Here is a 15,842-nt window from a genome sequence, read left to right on the forward strand (position 1 = left end):
GAGGAGACGCATGTGCGGCCAAGTTGGGGAACCCCAGACCGGTGAATGTATAAAAGTGGGATTCTCCAGGATGAGGCTTATGGGGAACCGCAAGCAGACAGACGCTCCCCGCGATGACTAGCCGGCCAACCATCCCCAGGCACTAGGACCATGGAACTCCAGGTGGCTTCATGTTTCCTTTTTCTACTGTAGACACTGCTCGTGTTGCCGCTGTGCTTACTGGGCTCGTACCTGGATTGCGGCGTCTAGACTCGCAGGAACTGAGACCTGGCCACAGAAAACCTGACCATTCTATTCACTGATGTCTGGCCTTGCCCATTCTCACTCCAGTGACACAAAGCTCAATAATCCTCTACTTTGTGGAATCCAGCATCCTCGCTAGCTGAGATGGACCTGGCCCCAGCTTATGCCAAGCACCGCTTGTATCTCCCAACAAGACAATACGGGCGCCGTACAAGAAAAAAAGTCGGTTTGAAGAGCACAAGGGAGGAAAAACACCACACAGAGCATGGCTGATCTGATCCACTCCGGGGCTGGAACCAACCAAGCATGGCGGCCAGTCACGCACGCTGCCTGATGGGGGGGATCCATCCTCCATCCATCCCACATCCCATCGCCGGTGCTTTTACATGGATGGCTCGAACCAGCGGAGCGGCAATGCTCGTGGCGGGTTATTCCTCTACAGACATCCATACTCAGACGCTATTGTCATTAGCACTCGGGCACGGGTAAACCTTTATCACATTAGTTGTGCCTACAGTGCATTCTCTTCAATAAACTACCTAGCTTGGCTGTCAAGTGGAACATCCATCAAGCGACATGGGAAAAAGGACGGCGGAGGGAAGAAGAAGAAGGGTGGCCTCCATTTTCGGAAAGGGTCGGCGGCCAGGCCGGCGGAGAACAGACAAATTAGAGGGATTCAGCGAATGAAGTGGTTTTCTGTACAATATTTCCCACTGAAAAAGATTTAGCTACGAAGACAGGAGAAGATAAGATGGAGGCGTTGAAGATGGGTGGCTTTTCTCGTGCGGAGGCTGGTGAGTTTTGGAGACGGCGGCTAGAAAGCCCACTTGGTGACGGCAGGAGAAGGTCAACGACTAGATATCATGGCTACTGCTTTGAGGCTTGAGCCAAGACGGCTTTTGTTCTCAAAGCCAAGATTACCGGCAGCCTCGCCGTTGGTTGACTCGATCACAGTGCCGCTCACTTCTCTACTCTTTGTTGTAGCCACTTCTATAATTGCCGAGTAGCGCCAACTAGCAGAGTACAAGTACTGAGGCTTCCAAACTCAATAGCCAGCCGCAGCCCTCAGGAACGAAACCCAATCCCCATCCGTCGTAAACGTGGCATTGTGAGCCATTTACATCACACTTGACGGTTCCCAGCTCCCATCAGACGGTGGCGATATGCACATATGGCATGGGCGTCCTTACTCGTACACGCATGCACGAGTGCGATTCCCTGCCAACCTTAGATTCCGACCTGCTGCTCATCCTCTTCTCTTCTCCAAAGGCGGAGAGCCCGCTTTTTCTCTTCCCCGCCTAAAGGTCAGAACCCAGCTCATCCTCCAGAAAAAAAAAAAGACACTAACCTTCAAAAAGAACCCCCCAGACTGTTGATGCCTGCCTGAGCGTATAAGCGGGGAAACAAGCTCGACAAGTTCATTGGCCGCCCGGGGAGAGTTTCTTCTTTTCTGCTCGCTTTGCCAAGAGCGTCATGGCGCAAAAGCCGGCATTTTTGCTGCCGAGCCCAGAGTTCGTCATTCACTGGCCTAACGCTGTTTAGCTCTGCAGATCCCCATGTGCTGCTGAAAGGAAAATGTGACGAGGTCAGGCCAAGTTCGGCGACGCACGCTGTGCCGTTGACAGAGTAAGCGAAAACTGCAAACGGGCATGTTCGCATAATTAGTTGTCGACCCAGATATGCGTAGAGAAGACGCGCAGAAGTAAAATGTCGGTAAAAGGTGCCAGAAGAAGCAGTACATGTAGGTAGAGACGAGAACCCCGGTTCACTAATCCGAAGTCGCAATCCCACTTATCCTGCCTACGCTTTACCATAGCCAGCAGCAAGCACCGAAGTTCTCAATAACTCTTCCTCACAGCCATGGATTTTCTTCAAATCTCTAAATCAAAAACATCAATAAGCGGTGTTACATAAGTAACATCCCCAATGCAGCCGCCTCATAGGCTGGCACATTCGGCCAACTCGGCTATTATCTTTTAAGCGCGCCCCATCATTCGCATGTCGCATAAAAGGAAGAACAAGCTACCGCCTCCATAAAAAGAACTACCGGCGAGGAAGAACAAAAAGCCACTCACGCAAAGAAGTTTTTCGGAGAAGCAATAGAAGAAGCCACCGGTTCCTACAAGTGCGACGCAGAATACTGCTAGTAGTAGCAGGCTGAACTAATGGACGGAAAAAGACCGAGAGTCTCCAGACTCCATAGATTAGCGGTTCTCGCTAAATTCCCCAGATCCAAAAATGCAGCAGCTCTCGCTCAACATGCCCCATAGTTTAGCCACAGAGCTCAGGACTCAGGGCGAACAGAACACAAACTCGTGACTTTGAAAATTGAAAGCAGAGATGGAGAATGAAAAGCACAGGCAAACACTCGCGGTTGTACGCACTGACAATATAGACTTAACAATAGGAGAACCCCGTAGTAAAAAAAAATATCAAAAAAGATTTTCATAATGAAGAGTTTCAGAACAAGATGAAATCAGAAATTGTTCGCCACTCTCTACCACGAAGTTGATTGACCAACCGGCTTTGACCGCAACCCCAAAAAGTAGCAATCAATGGATGTTGCAGAAACAGGCAGGAAATGCAACATTTACCACGCGAGAAGCAAGCTAGCAGCGGCACCCCAATATCTCCAGCATCAAAATCGATAATTTGGGGATTCCTGATCCTACTCCGTGCATGGAAACAGTAAGCCATTCAGCTACACAGTTACACCAACCATCCTTTCAGCTGTCATGGCACAATGGCCCGAGCAAGATCCAGTGCCACCCAACTTTTCAATAGTTCTCCCCTTTCAACCAACACCAATATCAAACCCTCCACTTTCCCCCATTCCCCATTTCTTCCCCCCAGACTCCTCCGCAAAAAACCCTCATTTCTCAATCTCAGATCCGACTTTTTATCGTGTTCCCCATGTTTTTTCAACACATCACTCATCGCCGTACGTGATGCTTATGTTAGTAATAACGGAGATAAGCTCCGCACGTCAGAAACATGCTTCTTTTACCCCAACTTTCTCTCATATCTGCTCCGTAATTCTCCATTAGTCTAATGAAAAGTCTACCTTATACGGAGGTCCCCATGGACTAAATCGGAAACAGTAATAAACGGACGATAAAGAATCGCCAAAACGAAAACAATAGAACCAGTTTTCCTTGTTCTCTAAAAGAACAAGTCCGATAGAGAAAGCTCGGCCGTTTTCCGTTATTTCACTAGGCTAGCTCCCTCCAAATTCTCCACCATACAAAAAACTGCCGTCCTTATTTTCCCCCCAGCTTTCTTCTTACTCCACATGGCGGTTCCCCCACAAAAACAAACCCCAAAATCTCATTCCCTCCTCCGTACAGTTGTGCTGCCCTTATTTCTCCAACAATGACAAGGAACGAGGACTGAAAAAGATATGACGAATACTGCGGAGAAAGAAAAGGGGCATTCGGGACATTTCGGAGGCTATATATCTGTTTCAATTGAAATTGAAATCAAAGATATCAACAAACGTGGTTGATAATTACTTAATTCCCACATGTCATCAATTCACTTCAAAACGCACGATGTTGTAGCTGCTATTGCAACAGCTCGAACGTCCCTGTTTCCGAGCCATTTCCGAAGACAATACGCCACCCGTATCACATCGAGTCATGCCCCCTCGTACCATGAAAGGTTGTAAGCTAAGCATATTCATATGGACTTGTTTCATTACTCGTACTGTAACATCTCTACTTCAGTCTGACTCGAACTAAAGCTATGATTTTGAGTATACTCAAGTGGTGGTCTTTATAATCCCTATCACTACAAAGTCCTCAACGCCTCTTTGCCCCCTCCGTCTTTCCTCCGGGTATCGGAAAACCAGAAATCAAAAAGAGATGAAAGAAAAATAAATGAAAAAGAGTAATAGCCTAACACGTACAAATACCTCCTCCCATGATTAATGCCAAGTCTGTGGTAATTCAGTCTTCCGTTTCACGTCATTAGTATGCATCGTAGCGCTGTCGCGGTCGTTGTATAAGCTTTCTCTGTCTTGCAAATCCCACCGTATGTGCTCCCGCCAAAGAAAGGAAGAATAGGAAAAGGGAAAAGCCCATAAGTTTGGCCGCCCAATGGGTATTACGTCGCTGCGCACCCCGCAAGAGTCATAAGCATCCTGGCCCCATCCGTAATTGCCATTTGCGATGCATCATCATAATGGGCATCTTCAAGTCAAACCCCACCACCCATAAACGCAGCGAGGTCGTCGAGATCCAAAAGCTGGCGCTCAAATGCGTCACATAGCTCAGGCGCAGTCATGTCTTGGCTCGTAGCTTGTCCGTCTTGGACTGAAACGATGCCGTTGGCCATCATCTCAGGACTCGGCTGCTTAACATCGTGAACCTGCATGTTCGCTTGCGGAGCACCGCCAGCTGGTGGCGATGCGGTGCCCGAGGTGGAGATGTTGTTAGATCCCCCATTAATGGTCGTAACGCCAGGTCGCCTAGGAAGGGAAACAGGAGGCTCGCTCTCTCCACGAGCAGAGCCAGATACTGAGCGGGTGGCAGAACCATGCTGCTGTCCGGGACCAGCTCCAGTGGCAGATTGCTGGTCATACTCCATGGCATCTTGATTTGTATCGCCGTTAGATGAAATCTCATCCTTGATAGCCGGCACCGGGGCAAGGTGGGGATGAGAGCCGTGTCTGGAACCCATCATGGCAGCAGCGGCATCATTGTGAAGCACACGTTGCATGACAGTCAGGTGTCTAAGCCAGCTGTTCATCAGCGGCCAGTTCTCATTGCCATCGTGCATAAACCGCAAGCCATCCTTGACAATATGCGCTGCCGTCTCGACGGCGTTGGGGGGCGTCAGACCCTTGAGGGAGAGGAAGGCGATAGTTGCACTGGCAGTGAATGCAGAGAAGAGCATGAAGATGGGCAAGCAAATTGCATGATCCTTCTCGGCGCCGGCTTCGACTGCGGCAAGGAGCGCCAAAGTGCCATGGCACGAGCTAAAGAGGCGGTCCACGATCTCGTGACAGCGAGGGGTGTGGCGGTATGTCTCTAGGTTAAAGGAGGGGGATGTGGTATCCTCTAAGAGACGCCGGCGGTGAACGAAGATGATGGCGCAGTGAATGAGGCAGTGAAGCATGGCAAAAGTATAGCCAGACCCCATCGTCATATGAAGGTTGATTTGGCCCGGCTTATCAACAAACTGCATGGGGAGGCTGCCCCGAAGTCTTTCAATCCTAACGATGAGGTCTGTGCAATCTTCTTCGCGGAAGCTCGCAACGCCAAGCATACCCACAACATCTCGCCAAATGGTGGCGGCCATGACAATGTGGCCAAATTCGCCAATCTCACCTTGAGGCAGATGGCGGTTGGGTGACTCGTGAGCACCGTTGAGGAAGCCGAGCTGCTGCGGGAGACTCTTGACATAGACGGCATTGCCAAATGCAAAGTTGATATCGGAGCAGGGCAGGGCCACGTCGGAAGTGTCTTGGATGGCCAGCGCAGGATACCGGCCGGGCGTAGAGGTGAGGATACAGTCGAGGATGTAAGTCAGCCACAGCGTGCGGCGGAAAGACTCGTCGCGCAGGAACTGGTCGGCGGTGTCAGATGTGTGATGACTATTAAGGATCCGATACATCTGCAAGAGCCGGGTGGCTTGGCCGAGGTAGACGTAGGCGCGAACAGCATTTCGGCTGCCCCATTCGTGGATGATGACCAGGCAGAGTGCCTGTATGTCGGCGAGGTTGGGCTGGTCCAGATTGGAGTTGATCAAGGAGATGGCCTTGCCCGCAAAGGTGTCCGCCGCAGCGGTTGGAGTGCCGCCATAGCGACGGATGAGGGTTGGGGAGCTCCTACAGAAGCATCAATCAGCAATGAGAAACCTCCTGGTAAAGAATACGAAGACAATCCATTCATAAACCACATTTGCCAACATCCAATCCCGTGCGCGCTTCTCCAGACCAGCCAGCTACTCAAGACAAGGCTGTCTGGCCTTGCGCATGGGGTCCGATCGGGGCCAATGATCCACCAAAGCTCGGCGAAAGCGGCGCAGATAGCCTCGGTGATTAAGGCGGCATACCAGATCAAGCCATGCCAGCGCAGAAGAAGAAAAAGAGAGAGAAAAAGAGAAAAAGGAAAACTCACCGAGCAGCACAAGCTAACAGACCATAGACGAGACTGGATTCAAGCGAAGCATTTTTCAGCTGTTGCATAAACGTCGGCTTGTGAAAGGCCACGCAGGCCGGGAATGTCTTTGACACGACGCGCTCGCACTCGGCGACGAGTTCCGGTGTAAGCCTGGCAGCTTCGAGTTAGCGAATTGCGCTCGGGTTCCGGCGGCTTGAGCGACTGCGCTGCGGCAGAGTGCGCATAGGGCGGCGGCAAAAAGAAAAAATCAAGGGCAAAAAAAAGCAGAAAAAAAACGGGCCGCCCTGGCATCCGAACGGAAATGGGCGATGGGAGTGGGGGAATGGATGGGAAACGTGCAGATGGCAGCAGCATAGCTCGGCGCACTGCAGCAGCGCGCGCTCGAGCTAGGAGGGCAGCCGGGCCATTCGGGGACTGAGATCGGGGAGAGGGTGGTGGCTGTACCGAGGAAAGAGGAGGGACGTGGCGCCTCTGTGCCCAAACGGGATGTAGAGGTTCAGAGGGATGCTCCCGAGACTTGCATGGCTGCAAACACACGGAGCAGTCAGACAAGCAAGGCATTAAAGAAAAGAAGAGACAACTTTGCAAGGGATGGCGGCAAACAAACAGGCAGCATGCATCCAAAAAGCGAGGGGGTGGGCGCGAACAAGGAAACAAAAGCACTCACTTTTCGGCCGTTGTCTGTACGTGTCTGGCTCCGCCTGAGCCCACAACGGGCTGCCTGGCGTCAGAGGCACCGGGCCCGGACGCCGGCAAAGCGTCGCGCGCTGGGCGATGCGCTGCGGTATGGCGCGCTGGGCTCTGGCCGTGGTGATGCGCCATGCTCTCCGAGGGCAGATAGCATTCGTGCATGCCCTTTGCGCAGTTCTTGCAGGGCGCGCGCCCGTTTTCGTACACGCATTTGGTCTTGCCCTTGCGGCAGCGCACACAGGCGCCGCCGGCTCTGAGGGCAGTGGATCGAACCACGCCGGAGGACATGATGGGCGATGCGACGGGTGTGGCAGGGGATTAGAGGATGGGAGAGAGAAAAAGAGAGAGAAAAAGGAAAGAGGGAGATGCGCGTAGTTTGTCGCGGACGCTCGTTATTCTGCTGCGTTCGGCGGCTAGTTCTGCGTCGTGGTGGTGACGGAGAGAGGAGAGAAAACGCCCGGAGGTCGCGACACCGTAGGCCCGGGACAAGGGCGGTGCACGCGCAATCGATCGAGCAGTGTTGCTGGGCTCCTGGCGAGGGCAGAGAAACGCGCAGAGCGGCGGCAGCAGAGGGAGATGCAGAGGCCGGTGGTGACGGAGGCTGATTGCGGTTGGAGCGAGGGTTTTGCAAAAGGAAGAGGTTGAGTCGGGCGACGGGTGAAGGAGGAAGAGATGGAACAGGAGACGGGCGCGAGCGTCGTTGGGGGATCAAAGGCGGGGGGTGTCGCCAGAGCGCAAAGTGTGTGTCCCGGCCACAGCGTGGGAAGCCCCACGGGCGGATCGGCTTGAGGCCTTGTCCGGCCCCACCCACAGGGAGCTGGACAGCCGAGTTTTTCAGTGAGCCCTTAGTGGGCGCGTCCAGAAGTTGACATTTGGACCTGCGACTGCGTGTTCTTTAACAGCTGAGGCTCCTGGACGCTTTGCAGCAGGCAGAAGCCCTTACAGGGCAACAGCCCATGGAAGATGATATTTCTTGAGTGGTAGCAATGCGGTGCGTCAAAGGCTCGCCCCGGAATGTGGCCTCCCGTCGCTCTCCTTTCACCACAACTGCTTCCCTCACGGCGTTGGCCCCACAAACATGACCTGCGCTGCGCTCTTTTTTTCGGAGGTGTGGGAAAAGGCAACATGAACCGTCTCGCTGCGGCTGTCACCTGCGCAAAGCACAAAGAGTGCCGGCGCCGTCGAAGCGCCTGGGAATTACACTACATGTTGCAGTAGAAATTCTACCTCGTACCTTTGGCATGCACCCCATCCCACTATGACGCAGCCTAGGACAGGGCCGACCAGATCGGGGGTTTACCAGCCGTCGACGTCTCCCGATACAGCCAGTCTACTTGGCTCTACTCCAGCTAGTGCTGCTCAGGTCGACCACCTCCGTATTCCGGGGCGATAGTCGTCTGAACCGGCTGGTGGCAAGCAGCGCGACTGATTGGCCACTTGTAACTACATGTATCCCGTGAGTATCTTTGCACTTGGCTACACGACGCCGCATGTCGTTGCAGGCTGTCTCCTGAATCTTCTACAAGTCACTTGCGATACCGATGCGGTTCGGCGAGGGCTGGCAGGGCCAGGAGCTCCTGTGCCTCGGGATGGATGGCAGATGAACGCCAAGCCGGCCAGTCAATACAGGTGCCTAGCAGCAGCCAGTGGGATTTCTCCCAAAGTCAATCAGCGGAATGGATGCGGCATCCGCTCGCTGTTGGGTGCGCCGCATCAAAGCCGGCGAGTGACAGGCAAGGCTTTCGCCCCCCTTTCCCATCCATCTCACGGCCATCCAGAGCTCTTCATTTCACAAGCGCCGGCCGCCTTCCCCTCTCCAAATCCAGGCCACGGCGGGAGCCCACTTGGATCCGGGGCGTAGCCTATCACAGACGGCTGCTGCTGAGGAAGCGGCCAATCCCTTGTTCGCTCGCAGCTACATGATGGGCTGACTGACGCGGCGCGTGGTGGCCAAGGTAGCACTCCGTACAGCCGCGCCGGCACCGAGAAAGCTCCATCGTCCGACTTACCCCAAGCGAAGTGGTCGACAGAGGCAGCTGTCTGCTGAAATTGCAACGCTAGATCTGGTGATTTTGCGACATTACACGTTCGATTATGTACGCACGCGGTCTCAGTGCCACGGCAAGAGAAGTATTAGCAGTATCTTTGTGCAAACACGCTCAAGAGGCATTCTTGACGTAACCCAGGATTCAGACGCTGAGCTGCCGCCGTTGGGAAAGCACCCGGCGGGCGGCACACATCAATGGCGCATTTCCTAACCTTTGGATCAAGCAAGAAGCCAGCAGCGGCGCCTTGTGGGGCCGATGTTGTCCTCCTTTGAGAGCCTCATCCTGCGGCTGCTACCTACCGTACTCACACAATGGAAGCTGTTCCATCTACGGAGCAGCTCGCCTGGTCTCATGCAAGCAACTGAGGGCCTCCAGAAGAAGAGCTGTGCGCAGCCAATCTGAAAGCCCAACCCACTCTCTCTGCGGAGGTCCATGTGTGATCGGAGCACGGCCTGTGCCGGCTAGTACGGAATGTGCAGGTGGATGACTGTGGTGGCGCTGCCGACCCGGCCTCTCAGCCAGATTGAGGCGTCCGGCACCGAAACCAAGAAAATAACTTGGTTTTGCCCTATCCCTACCTTTGCAAAGTCCATGTCCGTATGTCTGTACAGGTATGGCAACACAGAGACGAAACAGGACGGCCAAAGTATATATCCTTTGGCCTTCTCACTGGCCGCGGATGGCCGCGATGAAAAAGGAGGCGGCCAGTCAGAGAGCGGGCGCAGAGGGCCAGAGTCGCACGGTCGGTGGGGTGGGCCCTCATTATTCAGATCATGTCCGCAGCCGGACGGATGTTGCCAGTAAATGTGAATCACCCTTGCCGCCCCTAACGAGTCCTGTAGCCAGATAGGCGCCATAGGCATCGCCAGTCCCGCAATCATTATTGGGGAGAACGGCCTACAGTACGCTGGCGACGCAGGGCTGATCAACACCGTCCGCGTGGCTCTCCTCAAGCCATTCTGCAGAGGCAGAAACACCTATGTGCAGCGCCAACAGATTTGCTCCACGAGGATGGCATGGAGAGAGGCGCAGAGTCGCCGATCGCTCTCCTGCGTCGCATTGGTTGGCCGCAGTCGTTTGTATATACTTGTAGGTGCCTACCTCGTCGGCTTTGCCCACTGCGCACTCTCTGTATCTCCGTCCGCATCAGAAAGATGTTCCGGCTCTCTGGGGTTGGCCAGGCCTGCCCCTGTCTGCCCTGCGAGCCCCAAGGCAAGGTTACATACAGTAGGTACAGTTCGAAAGTAAAATCCGAAAATTGCACCCCTACGACACGCGCGGTGGGCCCTCCGTATGCTCCGACGTTTGTCCAATTTCTAGTCCGTGTTCGAGTCCCGCCGTCGACCAACGTGCATGGCGATGATTCGACGTCTTTGATTCATGAACAAGAGTTCCGTTCCCATATTTGTCTGGGCGCTAACGCATCCAATGACGCCGAGCTCGTGGCTGTTCGTGGAGTCCCTGGTTGATGCTACTGTGCTCCGTACTGCCGTCGTTGCATGCTGCTGTTCCTCACCGATGGAGTCGTTTGCGCCGGCTGGCTGACCCCCCCGATGCATGACCGCTCGTGGCCTAGATAGCCTTGTACGCATTATTAATTATTACTTTATCTCGTTTGTTATGCTTTTTCTGCCAACCACTCGCAGCTCCGTCGCGGACCTTGTCGTATCGGAGAGCCACTGCGAGGCAAGTCAAATTTTACCAGCGGCGCTTGGTCTCCCCGCTACAGTTTGTGGTTAGCATCATGCAGCCGGCAAAGTGATTTAATTTCATCTCTTCATTTTGGATTGACTAGCCGCTTTCCTACTCGTACTTGAGCCCAGTCGATCCTCGCACCACGTCAGATCATTCTTGAGGAGCTGGCAGGGGGATCGTGCCACACGAGTGGTGGTTGAGATGCTGTTGACAATGTGCCATTCGGACGTCCCTCGTCTGATCGCCGCTGCATTCTCTTTGCCTCGCAGCTGAGACGCTCTATGGAGCCAAATCAATTTCGATTCCTTCTTTTCCTTCTTGCAGCCAGAAGTACGGAGTAAAATTGACAAAATTGCTGCGAGAAAGAGCATGGCAGCGCGCGATTCGGGCCGCGACGTGTCGAGCCCGCCATCAGCGGCTGGCAGATCTGAGATCCAGACGTTCGCAAGCGCGTCTCCTAGGTACAGTAAGCTCCGCATCTTCCGGTCCCTACCGGCGAGCTACCGTGCATGAAATGATCACCCCCTTTTCCTGCGATGGAGGACTTGGGGTCATGTCACTAAGCTCTGCAGAGTGGTCAGCGGATGTACTGTACGACCAAGATAGAATGCACCCTCTGTCCCGACGTGGATCAAGCCCTGCTGAGCCATTTTAAGCTGCTCCGCGACTGATGCCACTCACCCCGGGACCACGCGTTGCGAACCGAGAAGATGAGCTCCATGGCATTCACGTTGCTCTCGGAGCAGCTAATACATGCCGCAGACTGCTATGGAGAGCACTCCTGATGACTCTGGAGCAGTAAAAATCATCTCTGCTGCCTCTGCTTCTCCTTCTGCCTCTGCTTCTGGCACGACTCGTCGGAACGGCCGATGCTCTCCTCGCTCAACGGCTAGCGGCATCAGACCAAGGCCCGAGGTGGAGACGATTTTAGGTGCTACGGGGAGAAAAGGATGTGACTGAAAAACCCGAGGCGAGCCAAAAGGGCTTATTCTCGGCAGACGATGGGGACGAAATTTGGAGCTGCCCGGCTCCGGGGAAATGACAATCACGTGGTTTTTTAATTTATTCCCGCGCTCGGCACTCTCCACCTCGCATTGAGATGAATCCGTTGTACCTACCTTAGGTAAGGTACCTTAACATGAACGCAACACAGCAGTCTTTGCATGAATAAGTGACGTTATAGTACTCTGGAAAGTGCTGCAAAGAGTCTGATAGTTTTAGATATCCTGAAGTCGACTTTGTCAATGTAATGGGTAGATTTGCGTGAGGTTGGTGTACACGACCTTTCATTGAAGAGTAGCGGTAGCAGGACTGTAGCCTCTATGCGAAGGGGACATGCAGCGGGATAGATAACAGCCGGCACGTTTTAAGCCTAAGAATATGATAAATGGTCACGAGATCAACCAATGTGGTCACAAGTGCGCTTTGTACGAAGCAATATGCTAATACATTCGAGAGCATATATACCATAAAGTTTACTTGATGCTGCTACCTACTACAGTAAGTAATGTCCGTTAAAGTGTCAATGCCAGGGTGGAGCGGAATACATGTGTTTAGGAAACTGCTAAATCTAGGTAATTCAATAAGCTTCATAGTAGATTGAAGTGAGTAATAATTTCGTTGTACGATTATAGCTATGGAATTTCCTAATCTTCTTTTCTCCAACGTCATTTTTTTCCCCGCGTTTTCTATTTATGGCTCTCTGCTTGTATGCCTAAATGTCCAACGTGCTTATAAGTGTACAATCTCAGATATGCCAATACTGTAAAAGAGTAACTAACACTATTAAACTTGTCATTCCAACTATATATCCCAGCCAACATTCCCAATCCCTAATCCCTCGTATAATGAACCTGATAGGCAGAATGCCCGCCAGGCATAGACACAGAATACTCCAGCGTAAGCTTAACCGCCTTTCCGGCATTCAAGCTCACATCCCACCTAAGCTGGCCCTCTTTCTTGAGCTTCGCAGTAGCCTTGCCCCAACTACCATCATCCTTGCTCTGGCCCTCCTTCTCGGCCGCGCCAGTAGCAACCCCATTGTTACTATCGACGACCAAACCGCGCGGGTACAAGAGTTCTACGCGCAACCGCTCATCTTCCGAGACGGGCACTTGATCCTGCACGAGCAAATCGACAGCCCGGCCTCCCACGGCGCGGGTGTTGTGGAGCGTCACCGTGCGTACGTACACGGCGCTGTCTTCCTTGCTGAACAGGCCGGACGATGTGCGGTGCACCTCGGGTTTGGCGTAGGTGACCTTGATGGCGGGATCGATGCCGAGGCCAAGAGTAAAAGACTCTCCGGAGCTGCAGCGAGGTAGCGATGTTTTGCCCATAAAGGTGCCGTCGAGGGTAAGGCTCGCGTCGCCCTTGAGGAGAGCGACCTTGCTGTTGTTCTTCAGCTTAGCACTGAGATATGCGACGGCCTTGTATTTAGCAACAACGGTGTGACTGAAGACGACGTTGGCGAAGGGAATGCGGGCCACGCGCTGCTTGGAGCCATTGATCTTGGGAGCGAGAGTCTTGAGGCCGGGAAGGTCATAGGTGGTTGTAAGGCCCGTCTCTTCCATGAGAGAGGCATCGTAGGTGGCATCGTCATCATAAGGAGGCTTCTCAACTTCGGCGGCATTGATCTGTTCTGGCTGTGTTTCCACTCCTTCCACTGTGGGTTCGGAAGAACGGAATAAACCTCCAGGTGGTCCTATGGGTGCACGACTACCAAACGAGGAGGGTTGTGCCAGTGGTGCGGCAGGTGCGGCAGAGCCAAACAGACCTCCGGCTGCCGCTGTTGTAGCTGCGACAGAGCCGAACAAGCCTCCGCCCGTTGCTGCTGCATTAGAAGTATTGCTAAAGCCTGTGCTCTGAGGTCCAAAGAGAGATGAACCACGTGAAGCTGCTGGTGGTGGCGGAGGAGGAATATCACCAACAAGCTTGACCTTGCGCGGCGTCATCTTCCTTACCATAAGTGCGCTGGTTTGAGCGGCATTTTCAGCTTGATGCATCATAGCCTGGTGCTTGGCTCGATTCATGGCTACCATTTCTTGGCTGCTCCAGGTAATTTTGTCTTCGTCGCGACGACCAGCGTATCCGGAAGTGATGCCGATGCGCCATGGGTCGAGATTGGGAATCTTATCGTCAAGGCCGGAAAAAGTGGCTTGCGAGGTGGAGAGCGTAACCTTGCAGTTCTTCCATGTTTCGCTGGTTCGATTGGTGAGCATGGCATCGAAGAAGAGCGATCCAGATGCGTTGGTCGTCGAGAGTTGGAGGTCGTAGTTTGGCATCCAATACGCCGATGAAGTGACGTACGAGAAGACCAGGTCGCTTTCGACAGAGCCGGGCTTTTCAGCTTCATCCTGAACTTCGGTAGCTGAAACTAGTGAGACGTCGACATCGCTAGCTATAGAGCCTCGGCGTGAAGACGCAGGTGTAAAGGCTGCAACCTCCAACGTGATGCACACGCTGTAGACATTGAGGGGCCAGAATCTCTCCTGCTCTCTGCGCAGACGCGCTCTCTCTCTGTTAGCCTCGCCCTTGATTCTGTCTTTGAAAGCCTTTTTCTTTTCCTTCTCCTTCCTAGCTTTGGTTTTAGCTTTGTTCCTTTTCTCGTTCTTCTTGGCTTCTTCTTTCTGTAGCTTATTGAACTTTTTTTCGGCCTTTTCGACGTCCTTTGTGATTTCAGTCACCAGCTTTCTGTTTTCAACCATGTCTTGGCAGGCCTTTGCACGCTGCTCTTTATAGTGATTGAGAGTAATCTGGATAAAATCAACGCCCTTGGTGTTGCCGAGATTGCTAATGTCTTCCAAAATTCCGAGTCGTCTCTCTGCGTTGCAGACACCGTCGCGGGCTATGTCCAGTTTATCATTGAGTTGGGAGAGCGCATGCCGGGCGGCTGTTAGATGAGAGCTTTCTGGTCTCGCATCGTCATCGGACACTTCTTCGGTCTCTGATTCGGACTCAGACTCCGACTCAATCTCGGGATACACCTCGTCGAAGAGCTGGCGGTTGGGTACTTCTTCGACTTCCAGGTTTGTGACGGTGGCGGTGCCATTGCTCTCGACTCTGATTGAGTCGGGGTCGAGCGTTTGGCTGAGCCCAACAATGGTGATCTGATTTGTGCCGTGCTTTGAATTTGTTTCTGTTAGTTGATTGCGATTATGGCGAAGACTAACCTATGGATTGTGGGGCTTACCTTGAGCTGGACGGCTTTGATCTCTCGGCGCACCTGAGCTCTGGAGGGGAAGAGGGTCACCGATGAAGTGTTGATATCGTTGGCTAGATACTCGATCTTGTGGACGGAATCCTCTTCGCTAAAAGGAGTTGAGATGGCCATTGTTAAATTTATCGCTCGGTCAAGCGAGAATCACTTAAAGCTATATGATCAGCTTAGTCTTGAAACAAGCAATTTGGCGGCGAATTCGACGCCCGTCAATTACAGTGCAATTAGTATGGCGATGGTTATTTTCCCTTGAAGAGTGAACTTGATGAAGAAGCGTCCTACTTGTAGCTGAATGAAGGATATCGCATCCTTTTATCTACCAGCAGGAAACTCGCCAAGCAATCCTGCGTGGACGACATAGAGGCAGTGTGGTTTCACTGACAACATGAACCAATAGGGTGACGCCAAACGGCTTAGGCAGCGATAGGCTGCAGCTCCAGGCAAACGCGGGGCTGGTGCCTGTGCTAAAAACCGCTTGTTGTTACAACCATTTAGACTGCGTTATGACTCGGCTTTACCATCGCTGCGTTGTTTTTCTCGCCTGGAGGAAATAGTTTCGACGCATATATCCACAGCAATAAGGCAGCCATGGCTTTTACAGGTGGCATGGCAGCGTCGCAGTGAGACTTGACATGCATTTCGTTGGGTTCTGCTAAAATAGCTGTATCCAGCGCTACGGCCGAGCGGGGCAAGTCCCGCACCGACTTAGCCTGACATCTGGTCGAGCTGAAAACAGGGATTAGCATCTTGACCAAGTATCATGAAAGCTCTGAAAATCTTTGTTGTGATAATATCTGTTCTGCGTGACATGTTGCTTGAGCTGGA

The 15,842-nt window shown here is 52.9% G+C and overlaps 3 protein-coding genes across 3 annotated transcripts; all 3 read right to left on the bottom strand.

The window, feature by feature from the left end:
- Nucleotides 1-1,391: 1,391 nt before the first annotated feature.
- TGAM01_v205289 (hypothetical protein) lies at nucleotides 1,392-1,493 on the bottom strand (the record flags this gene model as incomplete). Its single annotated transcript, XM_024549613.1, has 1 exon — nucleotides 1,392-1,493. One exon carries the CDS (start codon nucleotides 1,491-1,493, stop codon nucleotides 1,392-1,394), a length of 102 nt encoding a protein of 33 aa, XP_024405646.1.
- A 2,947-nt stretch (nucleotides 1,494-4,440) lies between these two features.
- TGAM01_v205290 (hypothetical protein) lies at nucleotides 4,441-7,346 on the bottom strand (the record flags this gene model as incomplete). Its single annotated transcript, XM_018803325.1, has 3 exons — nucleotides 4,441-6,073; nucleotides 6,366-6,518; nucleotides 7,036-7,346. The coding sequence occupies 3 exons, from the start codon at nucleotides 7,344-7,346 to the stop codon at nucleotides 4,441-4,443; spliced, it is 2,097 nt and encodes a 698-aa protein (XP_018663363.1).
- A 5,287-nt stretch (nucleotides 7,347-12,633) lies between these two features.
- Nucleotides 12,634-15,131, bottom strand: TGAM01_v205291 (hypothetical protein; the record flags this gene model as incomplete). Its single annotated transcript, XM_018803324.1, has 2 exons — nucleotides 12,634-14,922; nucleotides 14,991-15,131. The coding sequence occupies 2 exons, from the start codon at nucleotides 15,129-15,131 to the stop codon at nucleotides 12,634-12,636; spliced, it is 2,430 nt and encodes an 809-aa protein (XP_018663362.1).
- Nucleotides 15,132-15,842: the final 711 nt, after the last annotated feature.

Source organism: Trichoderma gamsii, assembly GCF_001481775.2.
Source record: "Trichoderma gamsii strain T6085 chromosome Unknown Scaffold_16.2, whole genome shotgun sequence".
NCBI lineage: Eukaryota > Fungi > Ascomycota > Sordariomycetes > Hypocreales > Hypocreaceae > Trichoderma > Trichoderma gamsii.